Source organism: Silurus aristotelis (assembly GCF_946808225.1).
Source record: "Silurus aristotelis genome assembly, chromosome: 28".
Classification (NCBI taxonomy): domain Eukaryota; kingdom Metazoa; phylum Chordata; class Actinopteri; order Siluriformes; family Siluridae; genus Silurus; species Silurus aristotelis.
Window position 1 is genome coordinate 3280063 of NC_139601.1, and position 21937 is coordinate 3301999.

Sequence of the window (21937 nt, forward strand, 5' to 3'; positions counted from 1 at the left end):
AAGACTAGCAGAACTAGCATTATGTAACATTATTCTAGGCATTTGGAGGATGTCACTTTATCCAGAGTGACTTACAATTATCTTATTTAGACAATTATGCAGTAAAGTAAAGACCTTGCACAAGGGCCCACAATTTGCTGCATGGTGGTGCTGGGATTTGATTCATGACCTTCCAATTGGATGTCCATCGTCTTTCCACTGAGCTACCACTTCCCAAATGGTGTAATTCCTCCACTATAAGATCTTTTGATCAGTAACTCGAAGCCTTAACCACTGAGCGACCAATTCCTGCTAGTTAGTCAAATATCTACTTAGCCTCATATATTTATTACAAACAGCCATGAGTTCTGAAAGATGCCAGATATCTGACTGCTTTTATTTCTGAGTTAGAGAACGTGGAGGTGTTCTCCTGCTCGATTATGGAATCAAACAAGAAAAGAAACATGGACACAATCTGAAAACGCTACGGAGGCACAACAATCTATAAACCGCCGAGGGTGCTGAACTCCGACCTTCAATATGGAGGTGGAAATCTGAACAAAGAATAAATTCTCTACTAAACAAAAAGTATGGTTAAAGTTTAAAAAGTCAGGGACAGCGTGCACCAGGTTTACACACAGTAGTGTTGTGGAGATTTTACCAGTGAACTCTATTAACGTTATGCTACAGCACAGAATTTCTATTTTTAACATTTTCTTGAATTTGATTGGTGAGATGGTGTTGACTTTTAGCTTTACATACCATCGTTTCTATGGTAACAACTTACATCAGGGCTCTGATCTTATAATTAATATGGGGAATTTTTTTATATATGAATTTTTGTATATGTTTTTTTTTTTATTTGTCTTTTTTTGGAGTATTTGTCTCCAGTGTCAAAAGTAATGTCACAAGTTGGTTTTCCAACATGGAGGAGTCTTCTTGCGGGTTTCTTGGTGCCAATTAGTGACAATTATTATTATTATTTTTTGTAATTTTTTTTCTTCCCTTGTTTCTTTTAAACAGATTTTCCACAAACATTGGATCATTTTAATCAATCATTAAAATACATTCTCCTCCCCCCATCATAGTGTATGTTATTACTATGATTTCATTCCTTGTCTCTTTTGAATGTTAAACATGTAAATATTCTATTATATGAAAAGTGTATATTTCTAGTAAGTTTCTACTGTATAAGAAAACTATCTGACTCAGGCTTTGTACACATCTTTATTAGCATTACTCAAAATGCACATGCAGTACCATTTACAATGTGGGATTAAAATAGCAAAAAAAAAAAGAAAAGAAAAAAAATACAGGCAAAAAGCTTTAAAAAAAAAATCCACATTAGAGCAAGCAGTATTGGTGAATATATTTCTTCTTTTTTTATATATACAATTGCCAGGCTTTTTAATTATTTTGTTAGCAGGCACAGAAATCTAGTTTATTTATTTTTTTACTTTTTTAAATTATTCTTTTAATAAACAATATGCAATCAGGACAGAGAACAGTGCATGTGATATAGAAAAATCAGGAAACAGGAAATAGAGGTCAACAGCAGGATAAGTGGCGCTAGACTCGATGAAACGTGTTTGCATGCACTTCGGTTTAAGACGGGTTCGTCCACGCAATTATATACAATCTCATGTCTTTATATCAATCGCTACAGCTGATAAAATGTCCCTCAAACCCAGTGATGATGTTCAAAGTTTAAGACCAATAAAACAGAAGTAGTATTGAAAGATTTGTAACTGTAACTGTACAGTATCTCACAAAAGTGAGTACGTCCTTCACATTTCAGGACCATTTTAGAATCTTCTCAAGGGACAATACTATAGAAGTGAAACTTGGATATATTTTAGAGAAGTCAACACCTCTACACAAATTGGGGTCCTTCAGTATTAAATGAAACCTTCAGATTGATTAAATCAAAATTTTTGTGTCAAAGACAAACAAAACCCATAACTTCTATGTAAAGATTTTTTTAAATTGACTAAATATATCTCCGTGTACCACCTTTACAGTACCCTTAGTACCCTTTAGTCTTAAAATGGTTCCAGCCCCTGTGATTAAATGTTGTGATTGAAGTTTAAAATATCATGTGGTCAGTAGGATGTGGGTCCACTTAAGGTGTAAGTCCCCACCTGGCTGTAATCTGATTGGCCAAATCCTCCGTTCTCTCCGAAGCTTGCTCCTGTTTGGCCGAATGTGCACTGGTTGTAGTTTGGCTGGTTGTAGGGTTGCTGGTTAAAGGCGGCAGCGTGTTTCTCAGGAGCCGGTGTCGGGTAACGTGCAGCTCCACCTTTATGCCAGCCGGTCTCTTTGAACACAAACCAGATGTTACCGGCCCAGAGGATAAAGTTCAGGTAGCCGAACACCTAGAAATGAAATAAAATGAAATGAAACACGACACACGGATTCATTAAGCAACTGAAATTTGTGTGACGGTGTACCAATGATTCACTATTAGAAATGTGACCGTTTATTAAGTTCAGCCAACGTGTGAAAAGTGTCATGTGTGAGCTTGCAGAGGAACGCTTTTCACCATCGATCATTCCTGTATCATTCCTAAATGCTCTCTGTTAAAGCAAATTTTGGCTCGAAACATGTCGCCTGCCTTCCATTCCTTCTCGAACGAGCCTTTGAATCCCTCTACACTTTTTTATACACTTAAATGCAATACTAGTTTTGTAATGCAAATACAAAATTGTAATGTTTTTAGTTTTAAAATATTTACAATAATAATAATAACAGTTTAAGATTCTGCATGATTTCCTGGTTTCTATTTAAAATTTATGCAAATGTGTGATAACAACAGCTTTGGTAAAAATGGTCAGATCTTTATCGTGTCTAATTTCTTCTGTTGAAACACTTGGATGATTTGATCTTTAGGATCAACGGGTTTATCCTCGCAATCTCCGGCCACGTTCGCGGCCTTATTAAATCAAAAGAGTGACTTAAAACAACAAAAGAATCTCAGAAATGCATCAGTATTACATTAGAAAAGAGTGCAAAATAACAGAATTTTCACTTGTCAGACTTCTGGACTGCACTGTATGTATAGTATATTTCTATCATGAACAGAGGAACTGCATCTCTACAAACTGCAATATGACAGATTTCCATCCAAACGGAAATAAAGTGATACCACAGAGGTGTTGAGGCTGGACCAGACAGGCCCGTAGACCGAGCCGCACTTGTTGGTCTGCACTTTGCACGCAGACATGAGCAGAAGCACTTCACCAGGGTCGGTCGCCACCTTCACATCTGACAGAGCTTTGGCCCAGGCGGATGATCCTACCAGCCACATGAAGGAGAACACCACGGTCACTATGAAATCCTGTGGATTTAAGTGAAATTACTTTTACATTCATGACATTTGTAATAAAATGTCCAAATACCTGAGGCTCTAGCAATACTTAAATCTTTGTCTTGCCTTTTCCAGTGGTTTTCAGTAAACTTTTATTCCCCAAACTCATTTAAGGCCATTTCGTGGCTTACAATGGCTTTATGTCTTGCCCTGGTTGCTGCCTCATTCTCCTCATTTTCACATTTGTCCAATTCCATTTCATTTCACTTGACTAAGTGTATTATGAGAACACGTAATTTGATTGGGGGTGAAAGCAGCCTGCTGAAGCCCAGTCCAATGATTCCACATCACTGCAGGAAATCCATGTACAAATAGAAATCTAGATGTAAATGAGATTTCCTCAGTGTGCAAGTGCACATTTTGTTCATTTCGCCGCCGGGTCTCTATGGTTTAAGTACGCACATACATCACGCTTATGAGGAACGTGTTTAAACCAGTGCCGGGTGAAATAATCAACTAATTAGCTGTTAATCTTCGAATGCTTTACCATTAATAATAATAATAATAATAATAATAATAATAATAATAATAATAATAGCAGGGTTGATCAAACGTTAAATTCTCGATTCTGATTGGTCAGAAGGTGTTGATGAGAAGAAGAACAAGCTTAATACTTGATTGCTTCTTTCACTAGAACATATATGGCTAAGGATCCACTAACGTTAATGATAATAATTATTATATAATATAAAAATTACGCTTTATATAAATAAAACCTAGATATTTAACATTTATGGAGTCTCCAGTGTCAGTGCTTTGGTTATCAGGACATATGAGTGTGGAAATTTAATTTTGTTACACATTTTTATCTTATTAACTTCAAGAAAAAAAGAGATGCTGGTGAGGGAATGACTGAATGTTTATTGCTGCTATAACACGTGATCTTATTTCATGAATGTGAAAAGTTTTAATTTAATAAATAAATGATACATTCTTTTGAAATGAAATACTTCATGACATCGCATGATATAGCCCTGTTGTTGATTATTTTCCTATACCAGTGTAACCTTGTGTGTTTTACTACTTAAACAACGCAAGGCATACTGATGTAGAGTTTCCCCCCACTTACGATAAAAGGGCCACGGTTGTTCTCTCTGTACTTGTTCTGATAGAAGATGTAGATCACGGTGGCGAACAGCGAGTAGAGGAATGCGAAGACGCCGATCGTCACGAAGAACTCGGCAGAGGAAGAGAAGTCTCCATTCAGGTGGACCTGCTCCTGCTGTCGTCCTTCACATGTCGGTACTGTAAAGGTCACCTGATTCAGCCTGTGTGTGTGAAAGAGAGAGAGAGAGAGAGAGAGAGAGAGAGAGAGAGAGAGAGAGAGAGAGAGAGAGAGAGAGAGAGAAAAACATAAGGGATTCCCAGGGTGCCATATAATAGAGCTGAGAAAAAATTCATTTCCTATATTACACACTGTACTCCAGTTACTCCAGTGTGTAATAAGTGTATTGCATTAACTTGATTTATTCTATTTTATTTTTTATATTTTTTGATATTATAAAATATTATTTTATATATTATGTAATCAAGCAGGCATTTTTATTAAAAATCCCCCCAGAACCGTGACTTAAATACTGATCCGTGAATTTTGTGTACCGTTACACCCCTAATAAACACACACTGTACTCCAGTCTACGCTACAAACACACACACTGTACTCCAACCTGGTCTACACACACACACACACACTGTACTCCAGTCTCATCTACGCAAAACCCTGTACTCCAAACCGGTCTACACACACACACACACACACACACACACACACACACACACACACACACACACACACACACACACACACACACACACACACACACTTTATTCCAGTCTCGTCTACACAACATACTGGATTCCAATCTGGTCTACACACACACACACACTGTCTCATCTACACAACACAAAAACACATACACATGTACTGTATTTCATTTTGGTGTATACATAAGCACTGTACTCTAGTCCAGTCTACACTACACACACTACATCTATTCTATTCTATTCTATTCTATTCTATTCTATTCTATTCTATTCTATTCTATTCTATTCACAGTCCATGTGTTGCGTCTGGAGGAGGAGACGGAGAAGAATATTGAGCTGGAAGGTTAGAATAGCTGCAGGACTGGATAAAGGTTCTACACGTATTTGCTGCACTATAAGCTTCCTGTGAATTATTTGTTTTCTAAAAACCTCTTTGGTTTTTGACACACACATCTTTTTCTCCTCCTCCCTTTTTACCAGCACTGCTTATCTAGCATTTTGTTCTGAATTCAAATATAGTTGAGAAAACAAAGCCCCAAAACACAACCTGGGTCATTTTCTGCTGTAATATGAGACCCTGAAATATCTGTAATGACTCATATCTGATGTAAAGGCTAAATCAGTGCACCATTTGTAATAACAAATGAAAATAATAAAATTGGCATGTTTAGTACTTCAACTGTGAAATATCCACCTATCTGAGCCGCTGAGCCGCTGAGCCGTCTCACACACATGCTACGATTCGTCTATTCCACATGCACTAGCGGCTAAATCTGACCATCCAATCGGATAAAAAACCTATCCAATCGGATAGAAACGAAAAGTGAGGGACGATTCGTGACAGTGTCTGGTATAGTTGTGTAGCCTGTACCTGAGGGAACATGACTGGTGTGATAAGACCACAAGAAGCAGAACAGGATTTGGGTGGGTAATGCTAATGTCTCTTCTAATGAAATTTGATTCAGTGTGTGCTACAGTACCACCCGAAAGAGCTTCAGAGTTTTTGCGCTTATTAAAGCAAAGAGAGAGATCTGAGAGGAAGTTCAAATACGTACTGTACATGAGCCTCAGAAAATTTGATCTGGGACCGGGTTCGTCTGTGTGTGCGTATTTCAGTTCAAGGGCTGTTGCGAGAAAATTACTTTTCTCAGTGGAATAAAGGAGCAAAACCTAAACCTTTTATTTGATCAAACTTTAAAACTAGTCCCATTCTAGCTGCAGCCTCTTTTTTAATAACTATCTGTCCGTCCGTCCGTCCGGATCTATCTATCTATTATCTATCTATCTATCTATCTATCTATCTATCTATCTATCTATCTATCTATCTATCTATCTATCTATCTATCTATCTATCTATCTATCTATCTATCTATCTATCTATCTATCTATCTAGTCCCAATTTGCTCTTATAATTCCCTCCACTCTTCTACGAAGATGTTCTACTAGATGTTGGAGTGTGCTTGTGGACATTTGTGTTCATCAGCCACAAGGTCAGCTGATCCAAGGTCCTGATGTAGGTGAGGTGAGGAGACCTGGGGTGCAGTCAGCGTGCACATTCATCCCAAAGGTGTTTAGTAGGGATGAGATCAGGGCTCTATAGCAGGCCACTCTCAAGATCTTCCTCCCCAAACCATGTAAACCAGATCTTCATGGAACTCGCTTTGTGCACAGGGGCATTCCCAAGCTGGAACAGGTTTTGGTTTACAAGTTCAAAAGAGTGCAAAAGTTTATCATAACACATTCAAACACATCTTATACAATTGTGTGCCTCCAGCTTTGTGGTAACAGTTTGGAGAAGAACCACATATGGCAGGAAAGAACAGGTGTCCCCATACTTTTGTCCATATAGTGTATTTACAAACTTACCTACCTTCGCACCCAAAAAACATTGTGCTGCTGTAGGTGATAATGAACATTTTCAGCGTTCATGGTGGTCCATATTTAGATTTTTGACATCATCTACATTTGTGTGCACAATGTTTCAATAAACAGATATTATATCAGGGCGTGTTGTCCACAATTCCGATTGGACAGAAGGTGTTGGCTCATTTTCTACATCATTGTTCCCATAGTAACAGCTGGTTCATGGACAGCAGATGCTCCATGACAAAATGTGTGTGAAGATTGTGAGGTTCTATAGTTATATGATGAGATTTGTCTGTAAAGAGAGTTTTAATGAGCATTTATGGAAGGAGTTTTCAGTATCGCCACCTTTCAATCACCTTTGTTGTTTTTGGTTTTTTTTAATACGAGAGAGTGAAAGAAAGAATTTGATGAGTTTAGAAAGATTTACAGCTGCTAGAATGTAAGTGATAACAGGAACTAAGCCTTTATTAGCAGTTCTCAAAGACTTAGTGTTGACTAATGGCTAATCTGAGAGAACTAACACACAGCTGGACATGCTATTATTTCAAAATTCAACTTCAGTGGGGTAAAAGTAACTGATATCAACCAAAACATGCCATACTGTTGTTGTTTATTATATTCTATTCTTTAGAGATTCTCAAAATAGGGTCTGTGGTGACCTTTGATTTAACGTTCCATATATGAGAATTTAAAAAAATGCCACTGATCCAAATCTTCATTTCTAATTATCAATCAACATAATATTTTTGTTGAATATAAATTTACTTTTATTATGATGTCTTTTGGCACACCCACTTATGAAGGTCAGTGCTCCCTGTGACTGTGCGTGCAGCCTTGTGCTGCCATCTGTTGGTGCGTTACAAAATTAGTCTAGTAACTTTTTGATATTACCTCGTATGCTTGCCGCTTGCATTGTGACGTCATATAGTCATTCCTTAGAAATTATGAATGTATGCATGCATGTTCTAAGCACTTATAAGCAGTTATGGAGGTTTGTTTCAGTCAGTGTTGTGGACTGCGTTTACCAAATAACACTTTCCCAATCCAATGAATATAGGATTTCTGTGAATGAAGTGGCATAAAAATGTGAACAAGATTCAACTCATGATCAGCTTGGTGAGTCAGGATGATTTCTCAACCACAAAGCATCCGTTCATCCTACAATGTTCAGTCTGTACAAGTGATTTTGACATATGCGAGGGCGTTCGTCACGCATCTTTGGCAACTGCCGGTAAATTGATGTAGAAAGGCGAAGTCAAACAACTCTGAGAAGAAACTATTTAGCAGGTGCCATGAAGAATTTTTTATCTTTTTTTTAATTCGAGCTTTAATGCAAGTGCTGTCTGAGTTTTTTATGCCATAACGCCGAATCACTTCGACTCAATTAACTAGCACAGATGCTCAATGGAGTGTGAAGGTTTAGCACCAGGATATCAGCAGTGACTAAAGACTGACAGCATTCTCACACACACACACACACACACACACACACACACACACACACACACACACATCCTCTGGGATGACATATGGGTGCTACAGAGGGCCATTTGTGGAAAAAAAGTGTAAACCTGTAAGATTCCTTTTAAAATAGCACCAAATGAATAAGAAAATGTGATGCTATACTGTATAGACAAAAGTTTGTGGACACCTAACCATAAGATTTCTACATCCTTCTTGAACATCCCATTCCACATTTAGTCCCCGTTTGCTATTATATTAACCTCTACTCTTCTGGGAAGGTGTTCCACTAGATTTTTTTGGTGTGCTTGTAGAGAATTGTGGAGGTTCAAGAGTGGTTGTAAAGTCAGATACTGATGTGGGGGAGACGAGGAGGCCCAAAGCCAAAGGATTTTTAATGAGGTTAGTGGTCAGAGCTCTATAGCAGGAGATCTTTAACTCCAAACCATGTAAAGCATATCTTCATAGAGCTGGCTTTGTACACAGGGGTGTTGGAACTGGTGTGGGACTCCTAGTCCAAAGACATATTATACAATTGTATGCTTTTAAATGTGTGGTTACAATTTGGGAAAGAGTCACAAATATTTCATCTATTTGCATCAAATTGCATAATTATTTTTTTTAAACAACAAAAAATAACAGCATTCAGAAGGTAGGCGGAGCCTAATGGCTCAAATATTACTATGGTAAAGAAAAGAAGTAATTTCTGTTGATATAAATTACAATACAAGTCCTGATTCGAAATGCTGGGTTGTGTGTTCGCGTGTATGCGCACGTGTGTTGTGGACTGTCCTTTACCTGAACGGATAGGCGAATCGAACGGTGATGCTGAGATTGCTGTCAGTTCTGTTGACGCAGTCCACGCTAACCATCAGCTGTCCAGTGTAGCCTCCACATGTTGCGAAAGCGAAGATGGCAAAAAGCTGCAAAACGACATCATAAAACAATCCAGCTTTCATTCCTTGTGTTCTTTAAATGTTTATATACAAATGTGAAATAATATTTAAAGTAAAGATTTGGAAAATTAGCAAAAGACTATATAACTAAACTATATAGCTATAAATAAATTATTCAGCAATAAAAAAGTTAGACTGAAGAAAAAAGGGCACAAAAGTAAATTCAAGATTTAAATTTAGAACCATTTTAATTGTTAATATCCCCAATGCCTACATGTATCTGAGATAACGTATGTTCCTCTGGCTAGCCGGTGTCAACAATGTGGCCTGCATTCGAATATTATAACCTTACGATGTGAAGCAAAGGTACTGATAGCGTATTATTTTCCAATAATAAAATTTATAGTTTAAATAGTTAAACCTCACAAATATATGCAAAACATGATTTTGTTATTACTGTGTAAAAATTAAAAGTCATTTCTCCTCAAAGTAGCTAACAATTTGTTTTTTATTATTATTACTGTTTAAATTTTTTTTTATTATTAATATTATAATTTTTTACTATTTACTATTTATTTATTATTACTATTAATTTTATTACTATATATTATTACTATTTCTAGACTTTTATTTTATTACCCTGGTGTGTTTATTCAAAAGTGTCTAGGAATTAGTCGTTACCATGGAAACAAAATAATCAAATTCTATGCATTAAAATGCCTAAACCTTGTTGGCATCCACTTCCAGACAACAGGTTTGCTCATACATAAGCTTGAAATGACGCACTATAGCAACAAAATATGTATTTCTTTTACTAATTATTTTTATTTTGACACATCATTCTGTTGGGCATTACATGACTTTTCAGAGAAGAATCCAGCAGTTTTCAGCTCTCATCTGGAATCCAGATGTGTTAAGTGAATATCCATCTGTTTAAATGTTTGATAGGGGGGGAAAAGACACTCCATTTATGAGGCGATTCGATTTAATACGATTCTCTGAATATTTTCAATAGAAAAGAAAATGTGCAATGAGCAGAAGTTTAAAAAAAAATGCACTACTGGTTCTCCATTTAAATCAAAATGTTGCCACCAGTTTGCACTAAATATCAATCTGGATTTCTACAAAGAATGATTATGATTAGCCAAGTAATCCCAATCCTGGGTTAGTCTTTCCATTTTCATCAATGGATTCTCTGAGGTGGAATGAAAGAATAATTTCAGTTGAGCTATCGGATTCCTGTAAACGGCCGACTAATGCGCCTGTAATCTCCATTTCTCAAGCTGTTTGCTAATCAATTTGAGGCACAGAAAGCAGACAGAGTCTATATAGTATATGTGGAAAAAAAGTTCACCTTGTGTCAATAGCTCACCTCTAACTAGGCTCATTCTTGTTTGCTCTCACTTTCTTTGTATTCCACTCTGCTTCTTTCATTTAGCCAGGGCTCGGGAGAGATGATCTGCTTTAATAAGTGCCGAAGACATGCTCGCTCTGAGGTAAAGTGACTGGCTTGATACACTTTACCCAGAGAACGGTCTCCCACAGAGAGCTAATTCTTTTCCCCAGGTATGTCTCATATCTAGTTGGCAGTTATGCAATGAAGCAGTGAAAAACTAGAGACATGTGAATATTGGAAACCTTTTAGAGGCTTCTGTTCATTGCAGGTTTATTAAGGATATCGTATGAAACTTTGCCTTAGCTGAAAGGTAATAAAAGAAATTCATGTCTTGTCTTGTCTGTGTGTGTGTGTGTGTGTATGTGTGTGTGTGTGTGTGTGTGTGTGTGTGTGTGTGTGTGTGTGAGTGTGTGTGTGTGTGTGTGTGTGTGTGTGTGTGTGTGTGTGTGCGCGTGTGTGTGCATCATATGACTGTCTTAGCATCAAATATGCATGCAAGACTGTTGTCGTGACAACAATAGAACCTGATCTCATGAAAAATGCATAAAAATTCGAACAAAATACGGAAATTTTACCGGGTTTGGTTCGATTTCACGAAAAATCCCCTTTTCCCTGTCAAAAATCAAATGCTTGACCATAATCCACGATATCACAACAGCCAACCCCATCCATAAATCAGCAAGCTATTCTTTGAACGTTGTATTGATTTCACGACGCATTCATACAAATTTAAACAAATGAGGATGATGGTTGTATTTGGTTCATTTTTTGTTTTGTTTTGTTTCTTCTTTTTTTTTTTATGCAGTAACAACAGTGTAATAGTAAAGTCACAACGTTTTTTACATTGTAGAATGTCTACATAGTACAAATGAACAAACAAACAAACAACAATAAAAAAAATAAAAAATTACAAAGGGGTGGGGGGGAGGGGGCACCAATAATTACTTGGAGGGGGGGGGGGGGGGGTTTCTATTGCATGTTTAACCCAATTAGACCAGAATTTAAGACGTAGGGAAAAAGTAATCCTTTCCATTATATAGATGTTGTTTACAATATTCATCCAATCTTGTATTGTTGGGGGTCCAGGAAGCAAGAAGCGCCTTGCAGATATTAGAATGCCAAAGAAAATATTAATCAGGTTGTCTTGCCGAAAAATCAACTTTCCCTAGAAATAGTGTAGAAAAGTGCAAAAGAAGGACTGTTTTAGGAATGCTTTCCAATACCTTATGAATCTTTGTCCAAAAAGGTTTTATCACTGGAGTATATGCCAATGATCAGTTTCCTGAAACCCGCAAATTCGCCAACATTTGGTGTCACCCCAACGATATGAGCTTTCTGTTTTGGTGTGATAAAGAATCTAACAAGGAACTTTCACGCAAATCCCTGCCATATATGAGAGTTTCCATGTAAATTGACATACGTCAGTCCATTCCTCATGTGATATTAGGAAATTACCCTCTTTTTCCCATCTTTCTTGAGTGAGATTTCCTTGTTCTAGGGCTTTTATAAAATGTGTATATGATCCACTTATTCAGATCATCTTGGTAAGCACCAACAAATATCCTTGCTACTGGGTGGTCAAGATCTGTTTTATTCCTAATGTTTGGTTCGAAGTAACCACATATTTGTAGGTATCTATAAAGGTCAGATTTCTCAAGGGAGGAATCCTTCTTCAAACTTTCAAAGTCTTTTAGGTTTCCCTTTTCTGTAAGAGAGTAAAAAGTTTTATTCCTTTTGAGACCCAAGATTTAAATCTATAGTCCATTTTGTTTGTAGTTTATGGCTCAGTTATGGTTATGGCTTCTCACACCGTATTCCCAAATTAAGCTTTAATCAATGGGCTTTGCACCAAATTTATATATTGTTTCAAGTGTTTATGTATTAATCTTGCTTGAATTGGAGCTCATTCATTACTGAGAGTTCAATATCTTTCCACCAAGATTACTTCCCTATGCCATTCCTCCCTTATGAGCTGTAATGTTTTCAATTTGATCCTGGTTTTTTTTTCCCTGCCAAAGAAATCTGAAAATTCTTTTATTTAATTTGGACCATCTTTCTGAATTAATCTCAACAGGGAGTGCCTGAAATGGATAGAGATATCGTGGAAGAATTTCCATCCTTACAGATTCAATTCTATGACTAATACCAAAGAAAGAGTTACAGTTCCGTCTGTGTAAATTCGCTTTTATTTTTTGCTAAGAGTGGATCAAAGATTATCTGCTGATGTTTAGGTTTCAGGTAAATTTATTCCTAAATATTTCAATGAGTTCTGATCCCAAGTTAGGTACAATTCCTCTCTAATATGTTTTGGGTTTATATAATTAAAAGCCAATATTTGTGTTTTCTGTATATTTAACTTATATCCTGCATATCTTCCAATTTATTCTAATAGGTTCTTTAAATCAGGGAATGGGTTAGTGGGTTCCCTTAAATAAATCAAAAGATCATCAGCATATAATTCTACTTTCTTGATCCTCGTTCTAATATTGTGGTTTCTGAAAGATAACCATTTATTTTTATCCGGTCTGATTATTGCGTATAAGCTGGGGGAGAATCTTTTCCAATCTTCTGGCAAGTGTGACTGTGTATATTTTCTAATCAATGTTCTACACTGAAATTGGTCAATATGAACTGCAAGTCTTTCCCTTCTTTTGGAATAACTGAGATCACTGCCTCGGTCATTGAGCGAGGCAGTGATCTCAGTTATCTTCTCCATTACAGATGTATTGCAAGCCCGGAGGAGGGTCGGTATTAATTCTGAGCGAAAGGTCTTGTACCACTCTGATGGAAAGCCATTAGGGCCAGGAGATTTATTTGTTTTAGGCTTGGAGACAGCAATGTTAAACTCTGATTCTGTTATTGCAGCGGTTAATGATTGATTGTGTTCCTCTAAAAAAAGTTGGTAAGTTTAGAGAATGAAGGAGTTCACGAATTTGTTGCACGTCCTCTAGACGTGGTTGTGTTTACAGTAATTTGTAGTATCTTTTAAACATTTTCTGTATTTCGTCTTGTTTATAGTATCGAATTTTAGAATATAAATCCTGTATAATATATATTGTGTTATCTGCTTGTTGCTTTTGCAATCTCCTAGAAGTTTTGTTGATTCAGAGCCTGCGTCATAGTCTTCTTCTTCTTCTTCTTCTTCTTCTTCTTCTTCTTGCGGCTTCTCCCATTAGGGGTCGCCACAGCGGATCATCCGTGTCCATACCCCCTGTCCTCTACATCTGCCTCTTTCACACCAACTACCTGCATGTCTTCCCTCACCACATACTGTACATAAACCTCCTCCTTGTCCTTCCTCTTTTCCTCCTTCCTGGTGGCTCCATCCTCAGCATTCTTCTACTAATATAACTCATGTCCCTCCTCTGTACATGTCCATCTCAATCTCACCTCCCTCACCTTGCCACCAAAACATCCTACATGCGCTGTCCCTCTAATAAACTCATTTCTAATCCTGTCCATCCTCGTCACTCCCAACGAAAACCTCAACATCTTCAGCTCTGCTACCTCCAGCTCCACCTCCTGTCTCCAATCCATACAACATCGCAGGTCTCACCACTGTCCTATAAACTTTCCCTTTCACTCTCACAGATACTCCTCTATCACAAATCACTCCTGCTTTCACTCTTCTCCACCCACTCCACCCTGCCTGCACTCTTTTCTTCACTTTTCTAACACACTCTCCATTACTTTGCACTGTTGACCCCAGGTACCTAAACTCCTTCACCTTCTCCACCGCTTCTCCCTGCAACCGCACCCCTCCACCTCTCATTCACACAAATGTACTCTGTCTTACCCCTACTGACTTTCATTCCCCTTATCTCCAGCGCGTACCTCCACCTCTCCAGGCTCCAGGCTACGTCATAGTATTTAGTATTAGAGCCTGCATCATAGTATTTTATATTTAGTATAAGAGTCATAGTATATAGTATTTAGTATTAGAGCATAGTATTTCTGTTTTATGAAAATCTTCTCACTTTCAGTCGGCTGCGAGTATAATTTATTTATTTTGTTTATCATTTCCTTTATTTCATTCAATAGAGTGGTTTTTTGTTCCTTTTTATGTTGTGTTTTCAGATCTTTTAGTTCATTGCTAAGACTGATTTATTTGAGTTGTTTTCATTTTTTTCCATGGGCACAGAAGGACAAGATTCTCCCCCTAATGACCGCGTTTAATATTTCCCATACTATAGCAGAGTTCACTTCCCTGTTATCATTTTCTTCAAGAAATATTCTTATATCTTCCTTCCTTTAGGTTTGAAATTGCGGTTTATTTAATGCGCTTGTGTTTAGCCTTCACAGTGAACTGCCCAGGATATTGTGAATATGTACGGTACAAGAGAGTGGTGCGTGATCAGACAGGTGAATAGATCCAATATCACAACTCTGTACTCTATACTCTATATCAAATAAAAAAATTATCTATCCTTGAGTATACATCATGAGAATGTGAATAAAATGTGTAATCATGACCTGATGGATAAAAGTCCCTCCAAAGATCTAGTATGAATTTTTCTATGTAATGATGTGGTTATTGGGCGAATATTCCAGTCTCCACCACATATAACGATTCCTGTAGCTTTTATCATAAAGTCAAATATTTCCCTATAAAAACAAAAATCACTCCCAGGGCAGGGGGCATAGACATTACATATTCTTATGGTTGTGTCATCTAGTTCCACGAGACTGTTATATATTTTCCTTCCTTGTCCGAGATCTCAGTAACATTTTACCTTTTGTGATATTAAGATCTACATCTCTTCTACGTCCAGGTTTATAGGCGGAAAGTCCTGATCAACATAAAAGCGAGTCTCGTTGCAAAACACTTCTTTTTTCTGCGAGACCTCCCAAACGTGACTATTATGGATTGCAGCCTTGTTAGCGAATCGTTGTGCTTCGGTGTTAATGCACGGTGTGCTCGCTCAATCCCGAGTTCTCTATCACGGGGCATGTCCAATTAGCTTTTTAACAGTTTCTCCAGAAAGCCAATCATATCCGCACGTTCCTTATCTTCGGGTATTCCATAAATCCTTAAATTGTCTCTGCGCGCACGGCCCTCCTGATCGATTAGCTCAGTTTCTAGATTGGTCTGGTGTTGTATTGGCGCCTGATTAGCTTCGATGTTGCTTGAAGCGCGGTCTCCGTTTCAACAATCCTTGTCTCTGCCTCCTCCAATCTGAACTGCCAGAGTTCGTTGAGAATACATCGCAGGCTAACTTCGGAGCCATCTTCCTCAGGTGGAGATGATCTGGACGAGCTACTTCTGCTCCTTTGCCTCCCTTCAAAGTTATTTTCTCTCACGTTCATTGTTGTTTTACTTCTAGAAGTGACCCCTTTCTCCATTATTATGCAAAACTTTAAACCTTTACACAGACAATACTCTGTCACACAAAAACGTTGATAGCAAAAGACATGTAGCCCTGCTCATTCATCCAATTATCCAATAACTAAACAATCGTTTACATCTTTTTAGCACCTCAAATTTTCCCAAACTCTATCCATCCGTCCATTAAACTTCTATAGCTACTGACCTGTTTCTGGAATCGGATCTTCTGCAGTTGCAGCCATCTATATCAAGATTAAACATGTTGTGATGCTTTTCTTTTGATCTCATATGTAAAGAGTTGTTTTGAGTTATTTGGGTTGCTTAAGGTTTTCCTGTTAGCTGTCTGGTCATTTTCCTCTGATTTCATTTTTGATGTGGGATGTCTCATTATTGAGGTGTTTTCCTACTTAGAAAAGCAACTCACTGGATGTTTTCACTTATTTGCACAAGAGACACTGAAAACCAACAACCAGGCCACTGTAAAAAGGTAAAGATGCTTTTTAATTGTGATGTACATTATTGCAGAGTGAAATTCTTTCTTCACATATCCCAACGATGCTAGAAACCTGGGATCATGCCATGACACCCCTGGAAGCAGAGAGGGTTAAGGGCCCAAGAGTAGCAGCTTGGCGATACTTGGGCTCAAAACCCAAACCTTTTGATCGGTGATCCAGAGCCTTAACCACTGAGATACCACCTCCCTAATTTTCCCCACAAAATCAAGCATGGTACAACACCTCTGGTGCAGAAATTGTTGTGTCTTGTTTGGGGGCCCAATATTGGCATCTTGGCGATACCGGAGCTTAAACCCCTGACCTTCCAATCTGTAACCCAGAGCCTTAAAATCTCAGCTACCAACTGTCAGGAAGCTGGGGTCAGGGCATAGGGTCAGCCATGATACGCTGCCCCTGGAACAGACAGGGTTAAGGGCCTTGCTCAAGGGCCCAACAGTGGCAATTGTGGCTTGAATCCCCAACCTTATAAACAGTAACCTTGAGAACTACTGAACCACTACTGCTAGAATTAATTTTAATGCTGCAACTGCATGACTGGCTAATTGGATAATTGCATAAATGACTCGGGTTACAGGTGTTCCTAATAAAGTAGCCTAACTATAGTAATGACATAAAAAAAGGAACTTCACCCCTGAAATCTCACAACTTACATATAAAACATTTCAAACTCCAAATTATTTGAACTCTAAATGTTTCTTATTATCCCCTCCTTTTTGTCCTAATCCCTCGTTTTTCAGCAACATAAACAACACTGCAGTGCAAATGAGGTGCAACACTTAGTCTTGTATCAGACACGGTACAAAAAGCTCCTTTAGCACTTAACTCGAAACAATCCTAATTGATAGAGGATTGTATGAGAATCCCAAAAGAGTACCCCAACACACTTCATGCCTGGTGTACATCTCGGATATCAGCAGTGATGTATTCTCTGCCATTCGTCCAAACTGCAAGAGGCTTTAATTATTAACGAGGAATGAATTTGCCGTGGCTCGGAATGGTCCAAGTCCTGTTTTACAGATCTCAGGTTCACGAATTCAGAGAGTACAGAATCAAACAATAGCTCAAAAGCTCCATAGCTCCAAAAAAGATGTACCTATTTTCATATAAAATACTCTATTATCCTGCACAAAGTCACAAAACATTAAAATGTCAACATTTGTCCATACCATTTATACTAATTACGCTTCAAATGCAAAATTTGACACCTTGTTGCTGATCCTCGTGGGATAAAAAGTGAAATAAAAATCCACATGAGGTGAAAATACACAACATAATACAGTGATGTGTTACTTACCGGAGCAAATATGACCATACACATTTAAACAGATAACAAATCTCCGGCTGCGCACAACAAGTTGCTGGCTGTAGTCTGATTCATTTAGAGGTAACGGGATTGCGGTGTAGAGCCTGACCACTGAAAATCTTGTCTGTCTGTCTGTCTGTCTCTCTCTCTCTCTCTCTCTCTCTCTCTCTCTCTCTCTCTCTCTCTCTCTCTCTCCCTCTCTCTCTCTCTCTCTCCACTCCTCTGTGCCCTCTCTCCCTGCCTATCCCTCGCTCTCTGTGTGGTGTATGTGTGTATTTGAAGCAGTGCAGGAGAAAGGGAGAGGAAGAGAGAAACTAGTGGTATGTCACACCACCTTACTAAACAAGTGAAACACAGAAAGAGAGAGAGAGAGAGAGAGAGAGAGAGAGAGAGAGAGAGAGAGAGAGAGAGAGAGAGAGAGAGAGAGAGAGAGAGGAAATCCCTACAGGAGGGCAACACAATCCACCTTTTTTTTTCTCTCTTTCTCTCTCTCATTCACACACACACACACACACACACACACACACACACACACACACACACACACACACACACACACACACACACACACACACACTTACTGGAAGACACCTACCCAGGGGATGCACATCTAATCCGACATGCCTTATCTTGGCTTGTTTTAAACCTCTGCACTCCTAATTAAGACAAATGTCCCTCTAACACATCTTTCTTCACATGCTATATAATAAGCAATAGTCAATTTTCTTGAGAATATTTACCAGCTGTACCACAGGTACACCAGTTCAAAGTACACAATGTACAAACAAACAAAAAAAGACCTTAATTTCCTATTTTTAAAGGAAAGTCTTTCATATTTAAACATTTTCACATTAATTATCTATTTATTTACTATGCTGCCCTCCAACCAATAGTTCCCTGATGCGTTATAGAATATTATAATTTCTTTATTTATTAGTTTAATTAATGTATTCATTTGCATTTTTTTTCAAAATTTCTATGCAGAATGATTTCATTTTTTATATGTTTTCTGTGTTTCACCTGGCACTGTTCTCTTTTTCTTTCATGTCACACTTCTCTATAATGTATGAATAATATATGGACTTCCTCTATAAATACTACTACTACTACTACTACTACTACTACTACTACTACTACTACTAAAAGCTTCAATGTATTTTATTTATTATAAAAATAATATAAACTGATTGTTTCCTGTATAAAGATTACAGAATTTTTGTGAAGTACCTTTTAGAAATACCTAATTACTATTTAAATTTGTTTATAAATGAAAAATAACTCATTACATCTGTAAAAAATCAGTTTTTAGCTTTTTTTTTCTTCTTGCTTGAAATTGAAATCAAATAATATGAAATACTGATGATGATGATGATGATGATGATGATGATGATGATGATGATGATGATAATTATGATCAAACATTACACCCCACCTATTATTCCAGTTAGTTAAATGAAAGAATGAGATTTTGTGTAATATTAAATATCTCTACACTTGTAAAGGCATAAAATATAATCCAAATCATATTTTAGATCACAAATGGACAGTGTGAACAAATCCATATCAGATCCTAGTGCACATAGATCAAAAAGGGAAACAATTAAGAAATTAAAACACACACACACACACACACACACACACACACACACACACACACACACATTAATGTGTGTGTGTGTGTGTGTGTGTGTGTGTGTGTGTGTGTGTGTGTGTGTGTGTGTGTGTTTCAATTATATATATATATATATACTGTATATCGATTCCCGTATATATATTAGCACTGCGATAGAGACACATGCAAGACTTGCAAATGTGGTTATGCAACATGACTATAAATACAGACAGGTTGGGTCAGCATTACAACTACAAAACATGATGAGTGGGAGGAACGAGGGCAAAGTCAGAGCAGGAGAGTTCCATACAGGACCAGAGAGAGCATGACACTCAGAAACTACTTACAGGACATTTTACAATAACAAACAAAACAACAACGATGCTATAAATGTACATAAATAACAACAATCTGTGTACAAAGAATTATTACTATACCTAGTGTATTGTATTGTTGTGTATTATAGTGTAGTGTAGAGTTGTAAAGTGTAGTGTAGTGTAGTGTATTATAGTGTAGTGTAGTGTATGATAGTGTAGTGAATTGAAGTGTAGTAAAGTGTAGTGTTGTGTATTGTAGTGTATTATAGTGTAGTGAAGTACAGTATAGTGTAGTGTATTATAGTGTAGTACAGTGTAGTGTAGTGTAGTGTAGTGTATTATAGTGTAGTGTATGATAGTGTAGTGTATTGAAGTGTAGTAAAGTGTAGTGTTGTGTATTGTAGTGTATTATAGTGTAGTGAAGTACAGTATAGTGTAGTGTATTATAGTGTAGTGTAGTGTAATGCAGTGCAGTGTAGTGTAGTACAGTATAGTGTATTATAGTGTAGTGTGGTACAGTGTAGTGTAGTGTAGTGTAGTGTATTATAGTGTAGTGTATGATAGTGTAGTGTATTGAAGTGTAGTAAAGTGTAGTGTTGTGTATTGTAGTGTATTATAGTGTAGTGAAGTACAGTATAGTGTAGTGTATTATAGTGTAGTGTAGTGTAATGCAGTGCAGTGTAGTGTAGTACAGTATAGTGTATTATAGTGTAGTGTGGTGTAGTGTAGTACAGTATAGTGTAGTGTATTATAGTGTAGTACAGTATAGTGTAGTGTAGTGTATTATAGTGTAGTGTAGTGTATGATAGTGTAGTACAGTATAGTGTAGTTTATTATAGTGTAGTACAGTATAGTGTAGTGTAGTGTATTATAGTGTAGTGTGGTGTAGTGTAGTACAGTATAGTGTAGTGTATTATAGTGTAGTACAGTATAGTGTAGTGTAGTGTATTATAGTGTAGTGTATTGAAGTGTAGTAAAGTGTTGTGTATTGAAGTGTAGTAAAGTGTTGTGTATTGGAGTGTATTATAGTGTAGTGAAGTACAGTATAGTGTATAATAGTGTAGTGTGGTGTAGTGTAGTACAGTATAGTGTAGTGTATTATAGTGTAGTACAGTATAGTGTAGTGTAGTGTATTATAGTGTAGTGTAGTGTATGATAGTGTAGTGTATTGAAGTGTAGTAAAGTGTTGTGTATTGTAGTGTATTATAGTGTAGTGAAGTACAGTATAGTGTATAATAGTGTAGTGTGGTGTAGTGTAGTACAGTATAGTGTAGTGTATTATAGTGTAGTACAGTATAGTGTAGTGTAGTGTATTATAGTGTAGTGTAGTGTATGATAGTGTAGTGTATTGAAGTGTAGTAAAGTGTTGTGTATTGTAGTGTATTATAGTGTAGTAAAGTACAGTATAGTGTATAATAGTGTAGTGTGGTGTAGTGTAGTACAGTATAGTGTAGTGTATTATAGTGTAGTGTAGTGTAATGCAGTGCAGTGTGGTGTAGTACAGTATAGTGTAGTGTATTATAGTGTAGTGTAGTGTAATGCAGTGCAGTGTAGTGTAGTACAGTATAGTGTAGTGTATTATAGTGTAGTGTAGTGTAATGCAGTGCAGTGTAGTGTAGTACAGTATAGTGTATTATAGTGTAGTGTGGTGTAGTGTAGTACAGTATAGTGTAATGTATTATAGTGTAGTGTGGTGTAGTGTAGTACAGTATAGTGTAGTGTATTATAGTGTAGTACAGTATAGTGTAGTGTATTATAGTGTAGTACAGTGTAGTGTAGTGTAGTGTATTATAGTGTAGTGTAGTGTATGATAGTGTAGTGTATTGAAGTGTAGTAAAGTGTAGTGTTGTGTATTGTAGTGTATTATAGTGTAGTGTAGTGTAGTGTATTATAGTGTAATGTAGTGTATGATAGTGTAGTGTATTGAAGTGTAGTAAAGTGTAGTGTTGTGTATTGTAGTGTAGTGTAGTACAGTATAGTGTAGTGTAGTGTATTATAGTGTAGTGTAATGCAGTGCAGTGTAGTGTAGTACAGTACAGTATAGTGTAGTGTATTATAGTGTAGTATAGTGTAGTGTAGTGCAGTACAGAGTTCTGTATTATAGTGTAGTGTGGTGAAGTGTAGTACAGTATAGT

At 37.2% G+C, this 21937-nt stretch overlaps 1 protein-coding gene across 4 annotated transcripts in view; it reads right to left on the bottom strand.

Moving 5' to 3' along the window:
- Nucleotides 1-1168: 1168 nt before the first annotated feature.
- Nucleotides 1169-21937, bottom strand: part of synpra (synaptoporin a) — a 28452-nt gene continuing 7683 nt past the window's right edge. Inside the window, exons 1-6 of one of the 4 annotated variants that reach the window (XM_083534767.1) lie at nt 18092-18127; nt 17865-18051; nt 9236-9360; nt 4416-4614; nt 3125-3316; nt 1169-2354 (exon numbers count right to left, since the gene is read on the bottom strand). In XM_083534767.1, coding sequence (XP_083390893.1) covers nt 2082-2354; nt 3125-3316; nt 4416-4614; nt 9236-9360; nt 17865-17888 — 813 coding nt within the window. In that variant the 5' untranslated portion in view covers nt 17889-18051; nt 18092-18127 and the 3' untranslated portion in view covers nt 1169-2081. Of the gene's footprint in view, nt 2355-3124; nt 3317-4415; nt 4615-9235; nt 9361-17864; nt 18052-18091; nt 18128-21937 lie in introns of those variants that run through there. The other 3 variants (XM_083534766.1, XM_083534768.1, XM_083534769.1) reach the window with 3 other exon arrangements.